The sequence below is a fragment of the Doryrhamphus excisus genome, linkage group LG10, assembly GCF_037039965.1.
Source record: "Doryrhamphus excisus strain RoL-2023G ecotype Guam linkage group LG10, RoL_Dexc_Guam_v1.1, whole genome shotgun sequence".
Classification (NCBI taxonomy): Eukaryota; Metazoa; Chordata; class Actinopteri; order Syngnathiformes; family Syngnathidae; genus Doryrhamphus; species Doryrhamphus excisus.
This window is the reverse complement of record NC_136366.1, coordinates 13,962,164-13,971,728: the sequence shown is the minus strand read 5'-3', so window position 1 is coordinate 13,971,728 and position 9,565 is coordinate 13,962,164. Positions and strand designations below refer to the sequence as shown.

Below are 9,565 nucleotides of genomic sequence, written 5' to 3'. Positions count from 1 at the left end.
GTCCAAGCAATAACTATCGCAGTATTCAACAAGCTTTATTATTATTATTGCTGCTATTATTCTAATAATTATTATTATGTTAACTCTTTGAATTTTTGTGTTGTGTTAGTGCGTTTTCGTGAACTTAAAACAAATACTACGGTTGAAATGTAAATGACTTGTAATGTGTTTGTTTGACACTAGATGGCAGCATAGGTAAACTTGCACCCCATGAGCTCCGCAGTACTTATTCTGTATTTCAAAATAGACAGATATCTAAGTTTAACAAAAATATGAACACAAAGCAACAAAAGTCGAAGGTGTCAATAACGGCCATCATATCAGTAGCCGAATTACATCGATGTTTTTCAGTTATCGTCTTTTTCTGGTTTTGTTGGGTAGAGAACCAAATGATTTCAATTATTTATTTATTGTGTAGTATTCACTTCATTTCTGCTCATACGACTGCACTGTATTTAATAAAAAGAAATTAAATAATAATTGTATTTGTTGATGTTTGTTTGTCTTATATATCAGAAATAAAATTAATTAAATAAATAAAATTAAATAAATCACTAATAATAATAATAACTATTAAGTGATCTGAAGAAATGTCAAATTAAAAATATTGGTATCAGCAATACTTCTATTCACTCTGTATTTACTTGGTATCTGATGGATACCAACATTTGCAGGACTATCCAACACTAGATGTGACACAAAACCAACCCCCATTAATTAAAAAAAGCCCCATCGCTGTAAGGATATGCAACACATCTAATTAGACACATAATGTTACACTGGAACTACTCTGTATTTAATATAAAACCCATCTTCTGCAACTAAACTTGTGAAAATGCCTTGCAGAACATGTTCTATAGCAGCTATTATGGATATAATCCAGGTGGAACAATTAAATGTGTGCCTGTTGTTTGTTCTCAGTCGGGGTGCAGGCCATTACAGTCGGTTCCATTCCCTCACAGTCGGCAGAAGAAAGTTGCACCAGCTCTGAAAGAAATCATTCTGTCATCTTTGTTTTGCTCCGTGCCCACGTACCATTACCTAACGATACCAGTTTTTCCTCAACACTATCATGTAATGACGACTCCCTGGACGGCCCTCTAACATCTTCGGGACGCAAAGGGAGCGTGTAAGCTGCGAGCTTTGGCACATAATGAGGAGCTCAATTAAAAGAAGTGTCCAGCAGGGAAGGGTGGACATGAAGGTTAGCTTACACTGGACCATTTAAAAAGCAAACCCCCTGTTATCCAGAATGTCAAAACAGACCCAATTTACAGGCAGAGATGCTGCTGTTAATAAAGGTTTATTTTTCTCTTCCCTTCACAGTTTTATTCTCTTTTTAAAGTCATGTTATATTGCTTGTTTTCACCAAGACATAATGACGCCCAAATGAGAATGGTAATTCCAAGTTTATTGTGCATGATTTTTTCCAAGTATGAGAGATACAAAGCTTTTCGTCACCCAAAGAATATGTGTCAGCTTGTTCGAAAGCTGCCTGCTCCAAGCAAGTAGATGCTGGAGGTGGGTGTGATGTTGTTTTTTTGTTTGTGGAGGCGGTTCTAAAAATATAGTGCTGCTTTGGTTGGTGTCAATTATGATATGTCGGGGGCTAGTATAGTAGCTCTGTGCCCTTAAATCATGTTAAAAGATGTTGATATCTTACAATAATCAAATTTCTATTGGATAAAAGCCTACATATGAATGTTGTTTTGAAGGTCTCAATCAACCAGAAGATCATACAAAAGTCATTTGTGTTTATGGGTTCAGACTAAGAGGCCAATTAAAAGGCATTAGTGTAATCATTTAGAAATGCTGTACATTTGTTGAAATATATATCTACAGCAAGGGTGTCAAACTCATTTTAACCGTGGGCTGCATCGCAGTTCCACCTGTAACTGTGAAACCATACAGGATCGTGTATAATCACCTCATGATATTATTCCACATTTGATTATGTACTTACATTATTTACATTAAAAGCAGACATGTAAGGATACAACTGTTGTATAATCCATTTTACAAATACATTTAGCAAGAACAATTGACCATAATTTGGTCAATTATATACATTATATACATCAATATGTAACAATCTATATATATATATAAATGGAATATTTTCATAGTCAGAGCATTGAAAAGCTGTTTATGACTTTCTCAATACAATTGTTAGCATTATTAGAGCCCTCCAGACATGAAATTACACCCCTATAGGCACCTTTAGACTGCTATTATTCTTTCTTTACAACACGCACTTGTTTTGATCTGCTGCCCCCTGTTGTCTCTGTTCTGTCCTGCAGCAGACTCCTGCCTTGCTCTCCTGGTCTGCACACCTGTTGTCCATCAGCCATTAGGCCTTCTTATACCACTCCACTCCCGTTGCTCCCCTGTCAGATCGCTTCATTTTTGCTCCTGACCTTTTGTGTCTCTGCCTTGTACTCTTATTTTTGCTGCCTACTGTCTTTAAGTAGTTGAGCAACTTTGTAAATCCTTATTTGCTACTTTGTACTCTTTTGTTTGTACTTTTAGCTTCCCGGTGACCTCCGTCACTGGCGTCCTTTGTTGTACTTTGTTTTTCCTCCTCTGTGAGCGCCCTTTGTTTATTATTAAATACTTTTTTTATACATTTGTTTTGGTCTCTGCTCTGTGGTCCTCAACACCTGGCATATGCGCCACCAAGCGTAGCAACAGGATCACTACAGGGGCACAAGAGATAAGCCAGCAGCATAGCACCCTACCAAGCTAACTAGTTAGCCTCTCCAACTTCTAAATGTAAGAAAGTGTATCAAATAAAATGGGGAAGAATGACAAAAAAAAGCCAAAACGTAACCACTTCCACACGGAATGGTAGGAGAACGTATTTCACTGCCATGTCAGGGCCAACTACACATGCAGTGTTACGTTACTCTCACGTCATGTCTCATCAATGTAACATTACTGACACCTAGTGGCCATAATACTACATGTTATACACTACAAAGTTGAAATATTTTTATTTCAAATTTTATTATTTTGGACAACGTTGTAAAAAGGGAAACAAACGGAAAAAATATAGCCGTTTTTGCAAAATTAAGTTGGGGAATAAGTTATAATATTATGGTAATAAAGTCCTAATATTACATGAAGACAATTTATGAAAATATCAAATATCAAAGTGGCCTTTGCATCCTTTCACTGGTGGGAAAAAGTATGGACACCCCTGATCTGGACAATCCCAATTCTTTGCCATTCATGTAGAAATGTCACTTATTGACATATGATGCATTCAGTTAATCTGATTCGTTATGAGATTTTTTTTTTAATTTATTTGTTGTAAACACTGCTGATAATTCCCCAAGTTGCCTGTGTTTTGTGAAAATGGTGGAAAAAATAGAAATACAAACAGCCTCCGGGAGAGTTAATGCCATGCATTTATTTTAGCACTGTGACACACCCCTCGCATGATCAGGTTTCATGTATTTCATAATTTATTCACAAAAAGACATAATTACATGGCATACACACATACATGAAGCTCTAGTTATGCTATTATTTCAGTGATTGTAGTAGCAGTCTGGTGTGTGTGTGTCTAAACCTGTGTAGAAACACTGTAGAATCGTTCATTGTCCATTTCCAACAGTGCCTGTGTCACAGTAGTCCAACACGGCATTGCATTCTAGCAGCAAATTATTATGGCTAATGTTTTCATCGTGTCAAACAGAAACAAATGTAATATAGGGAAAAATCTACATGTCACAAACTGGGTCACATTCTTATTCATACTACATCTGGAAAAAAAAAAACAAGATTTATGGATTAGAGTGGGGAAACAAACACAGGATATATCACAAGATACAGGAATAAATACAGATTTGTAATGGTTTATAATAAATTAGACTAGTTTGTATAGCAGCTCTATTATATATATTTCTGTTTGATATATGCTGTCTTGCCTGCAAGGTTCTTATCCTCCCAGGCAACTTTTCCATATGAAAGTGTGCCCAAACTGAATTTGCATGTGCCTCTGTGTGCTGTCATTAGCAACTGGATAGCAAATAAAGACAACGCCATTGCAGTAGCGAGGAGCTCTCATATAGACGTAATGAAGCTCAAAGGGATGAATGTTTGAAAGAATAACAGCCTGTCAAAGTAACACACCCGCACGGAGAGGTTAGTTCTAGCCGGGGGCCCCGTCGAGTCTAGCGTCATTTAAAAAGTGCCAGCAGCCAAACAACTTGTGTACGCTTATTCCTCCATCTCTAGATTTCTGAAATATCTTTGCCTTCCCTCCTCGTTCTTACGCGCCACCTTTTGTGGCAGCTGCTGTCACTTGTTCCACGTCAGTCAGCGAGTGTCTGTGTTAGCTTCAAGGTCACGCACAGGAGGCTAGATTTTTGAGCTGTGTGGTCTCTGCTTGATTCATTCGGTCCAGCCTCGCTCACGGTGTCATCACGTTTTGCTCGTCATCTCCTAGACTCGAAGGTGCATTCTCCTCCCCCCACTTTTCTTGGCAGCGCAGGGTCCTGAATTATAGGGGAAGGCGGATGTGCATGGCAGAACTGTTGGGACGGGCGGCCAGGATGTAGATGGAACTTTCCCTGAGAAAGTCCGCCCATGTGGTAGGCCTATTGAAAATAGAGTATATTAATTTCCTGGTGCTACCTAATAATACCAAGAATACAACAGTTTCTTACTGATATTCAATATACTGATATTTCCAGTATTACCTAAATCAATATCAACCGATACCGATACTGGCATGATACTGGCACCTATTCATGCTGTAAAGATGTTTTTGTCTTGAATTCTGCAATCGGCCACTTTAGCTGTCATCCGTTAAAAGCAACTCAGGAAAAGCAAAAACAATGTCATATTTTTCATATTCACGGACTACTAACATGATTAAAGTAGCCATTGATAGTCACACTGAAAGCCTCAGACACATAAATCACGTTTATTTCAAATCCGTTAATAATGGAAAAAATACTTCTAGATTATACAATATACTTTTGGTGTATGGTTACATTTAAGTCCAACAGCTTCAATAAACCAGATTCCTTTTTTTATTCTAAGATGACATTGATGCTGAGGAAGAATAAACCCGTTCATAAAACATTTTGAGGTAGTTATTTTTGGAGGTAGTCTTTTTATAGAAAATGTTTTTTTTTTTGTTTTTTTTCATCATCATGACATATCTGCCCTCTTTCTCATTTTGATTTGTCACACGCTGGTACTATAAAGTCAGATTTTGTCAGAGTGTGTAAACATTTTCCGATTAATATACGACTTGACGTGTCTGCATATTTCCGTTAGGCTTGTTTATCTCCCAGCATTCCTACAACCATAAAAATACATAATCTTTCTTCCATCAATTTGTCCTAACCAGTGTCAATCAAATGGGAATGTCGCTTTCTTGGAATGGATGATTCAAGTGTACCCAAAACAGTGGAAGCCACTTATATCGATAGCTGGCTAGGTTCTTCTGTTTTCATATGATATTGTAGTGATGGGAGTATTATGTGTAATTCGGTGGTTGGGCTACAGGGGACAGTGGAGTTTCCATAATAGTTAAACTGAGCCCAAGAGAGAAAAAGAGTTGCCGAGCATTGTTGGCTGCATTGAAGTGTGGAGTGCATCATGCTGTAAGATTTGCAGTGCTGTTTTGTGGACGCCAATAAGTCTGATTTGTGCACAGTCCTCCCGCATCGTTGTTATTCTGCCAACATTACAATATTTTATACTCTTTTTCTGGCGGTAAACAATCTAAAACAAGCAGGTGTAAAATCCAGGTTAACGCCGCCACAGTTTCATTTTGATATTTATTACACTCCAGTGGCCACCCCGATGGCGGGGAGGACAATTTTTACAAACGAGGCTCTGTGGTGAAGAACATTAGTTCACCCTAACTGCCGTTTCCGCTGAGATGCATTTCACTGCAGCACACAACTTTCCGTGGGAGGGCAGAAGAGAGCTGCCTATTTTGCGGAGGAGCTGTCAATAAAATATGAATAGCAAGCGATGTTTTTTTATGATTTGTTTGGTCGGTTCTGGTCAAGTTTGAGTGGGTATGGAAACCAAGGAATACTACTCCTGCAAGCGGTGTTTATTTATTACAGCTGTATATGAGTTCTTTTTAAAAGATCCACACAAAAGAAAACAAACCTGTTGTCATCAGTCTTGCTTCTTTCACTGCCGGAGCTGGCTGGACTGCTCTCACAAATGGGGCCAACATGACTTATACTTGTACCAAGGGATAAAAAAAAACCAACACACAGAGAAAAGTAATTATTCACTGGCACAATCAATCAATAAGCAGAACATCACTTTGCACTGAAACATTGTCTCAACATTAAAATTGGAATCCATTTTTAATGTGGCTGCCAGTTTTCATTTGTGAGAGAAAACGATTGAATGTTGATGAGCTCACAAATGAAATAAGGATTAGTGTTACTGTACTTCAGAATAAATGACGATTTCATAAGATTGTTGAATTATCAAAGTGAAGCCACCTTTTGCAGTTTGACATCCTTTGTTTGCTCCTTCACTGTTATGTTTCCATGGAGGGATCTTTTTTTTCCACTATGTCAAAGCAGGTTACATAAACTCAACAAGACCTCACTTTGTTTGGGTACTCGGTGAAAAGTAGTCTCCCACATCTCTGAGTCATCACTGTTTTGGTATTTTGCAGGCTGAACCGTCTGACCTTTAAAAAGAACTCAATTTCATTATCAAACGGTGTCTCTGCATTGCAGCCATCAAAGCCATATAAAGTCATATTTTCAGTTTTTGTTAATTTTATTAGCTTTGATTAGATTGCACTTGTCACATGGTGTTATGTGCAGATCTGTTATGTGTGCTCACCCTGGCTATGAGTGTCTACTTAAATGAATGGATATTGAGAATCCAGCCGCAGATTTAATAGCATATAAGAAGAGCTGATAATGTGAAGGGTTCACACTTGTCACGTTCAATTGCATTTCACGGCTGCTTGTGTCTCTGATTGCAGCATGCTGGTCAAGAGTATCAACGAGGATGTCGTCTGAGCATACTTGAGCATTGCAAAGTGGAGGGAAAGGAGACGAACCATGCTTAGTGCTGAGTCACACTCACCCACAGTTTATTGGAGCGCAGAATCCCATGAGTCTGGTGGAATACGGTGGCATGGCAAACGAGTGAGAGGGGTGGAATGGGATATGCATGTTATGAGGATGAATGAAGCACAGGAAGTTGAAAGGACTCATGCACAGCTACATGAGCAAAGAGTGAAATGGACCTCCACAAGTGACACACTGCAAACCGTGCTCATGGCATCAACACAAAGGGCTCTACTACTTCTACGCCTAAAATTGGGCCAGCGCACTTTGCAGAGACGCTGCAGGATTCTGGAGCGGAATGTAATCTAATAATTGCAACAGTCACTCTAATTGCATATGTTAATCCCAAATTAGAGAACGTCACCATGGAGGGTTTGGAGGAGTTAGGGAGCATTGCATCAAAAATAGACATTTTTATGGGCACCTCAATTCATCACGTATTTTCACCATTCGCTGGGGGTTCCATAAACACCACAAATAAATCATTAAGGGCTAAAAATTGCTAAGGCATTCATTCCTGTGATGACCGTGTGTCAACGTCTGACCAGAACTGTTTGAGGAACACGCCTATATCCCTGTGATCATAATTTCTTATTGCATTATAGTGTTTCCTGAAACCATTCAAACCCAAATGAATAATTAATAAACTTGTAATATCTGCTCAAAAGTGCTTTTTGGATAATGTGTTTGTAGAGATTTGCTCAAATACATGCTTATTAATGTTTTTCCCCCCAGCAACTGTCTGTGTGACTGTGTGGCTTACGTTGTAGCGTGCTATGTATTGAATGATGCTTCTTCTTAAAAAGGTTTTACAGTACTGTATTATCTGCAGGTTGTTGAATTATTTATTTGTGTTCAGTCTTAGTAGTCTTAGTACTTCTCATCGGCATCTCATTTCAATTTCTGAAGTTATTCTGCATGTTAATGTGCATGCTTTTGTGTGAAGTGACACACAACTAATTAGAGATGCTTGATATTGACTTCCTTACAGATTCCTCAATACTGCCCAATACTTTTTTACTAATGCGAATATCAATCAATGTTGTGTAATGAACACATTATGCTTTTTCTATGACATGCATTTCGCAAATAAGTACTGTGAAAAATAGATAAATAGCATCGTAAGATGAATTAATCAATATTAGTCATAATAACTTATTAAAATACAAGTAATACAAAGTATTCTGGTCACTTGCAAAGAGTAATTACATCACCTTAAAACTGCATGAAGTCATGAAGTCAGCCTGACATGTCTGAAAAAGTTATTCTCCCATTCTGTGTGGAAGTGGTACGTTTTTGGCTTCTTGAGTTTAGAAGAAGGCCGAGTGGTTAATGCGCACGTCACACAGCTAGGAGACCCGAGTTCGATTCCACCCTCGGCCATCTCTGTGTGGAGTTTGCATGTTCTCCCCGTGCATGCGTGGGTTTTCTCCGGGTACTCCGGTTTCCTCCCACATTCCAAAATCATGCTAGGTTAATTGGCGACTCCAAATTGTCCATAGGTATGAATGTGAGTGTGAATGGTTGTTTGTCTATATGTGCCCTGTGATTGGCTGCCGACCAGTCCAGGGTGTACCCCACCTCTCACCCGAAGACAGCTGGGATAGGCTCCAGCACGCCCGCAACCCTTGTGAGGATAAGCGGTAGAAAATGAATGAATGAAACGTTGTCACTCCCCATTTGTTGATTTTTTTTTTCACTTTTAGATTGTATTTGCCTAGAAATTTGGAATTTGTGATATGTTCAACTACTAAAACCAAGGTCCACTTTCTCAAAATAGACAGATTTCAGTTGCAGTTTTATCACTGCAGCAAGATAATATGCAGACCTCCATATAAAGAGAGAAAATGACATAGGCTGTGGATTTAAGGCTAGCATGCAACTGTGACTCTTTGGCAGGAACCCACAAGCCTAATAGTCGAGGTAAATTCTGTAGTAAATGAATGTCCACCTGAAAGTTAAACAGTGTCAGCTGATGTATGCAAAAAGATGAAACGCTATTTCTGTTCAATCACATGGGATCTCAGTTTAAGTACAAAGACCTTTTAAATAGTTTCAGGTAAAAATGATTAATGACTATTTATAGCAGGAAGTGTCACACTCTACATCAGACTGACAATCACCATGTTTCAATAACATCAGTGCATATCTTTTTAAAGTGGAAATGTTTTATTTAACCTGCTTTTAGAAGTGATACACAGTCTGGTTTATTTTAAAAAGAACTATAAAGCTTTTCCAAGCCTGTTTATTGTTGTCAAAAAGCAAGGCTAGAATGTCTTCTTGTCACCATGACATTTTCTCTTCACTTCTCATTTCAAAGCAAGTTATCCATCAATTTGGTTGCAAATATAATAATCAAAATGCATGGACAATTGTCTGATAATACCATGCGGTTATATTCATATTTCTAGTTTCCAGTTGCCTTTGTGGATTACCATGATCTGAATGACTGATAATCCACACATACGCCAACAAGTATTCAACATTTGCAT

General features: G+C 38.3%; 1 protein-coding gene across 2 annotated transcripts in view; it reads right to left on the bottom strand.

The window, feature by feature from the left end:
- Nucleotides 1–3,392: 3,392 nt before the first annotated feature.
- The window catches only part of phf24 (PHD finger protein 24), a 28,653-nt gene continuing 22,480 nt past the window's right edge, over nucleotides 3,393–9,565 (bottom strand). The window contains exons 7-9 of one of the 2 annotated variants that reach the window (XM_078794173.1): nucleotides 7,090–7,122; nucleotides 6,142–6,219; nucleotides 3,393–4,604 (exon numbers count right to left, since the gene is read on the bottom strand). In XM_078794173.1, coding sequence (XP_078650299.1) covers nucleotides 4,508–4,604; nucleotides 6,142–6,219; nucleotides 7,090–7,122 — 208 coding nt within the window. In that variant the 3' untranslated portion in view covers nucleotides 3,393–4,507. The remainder of the gene's footprint in view (nucleotides 4,605–6,141; nucleotides 6,220–7,089; nucleotides 7,123–9,565) is intronic. The other variant, XM_058064599.2, reaches the window with a different exon arrangement.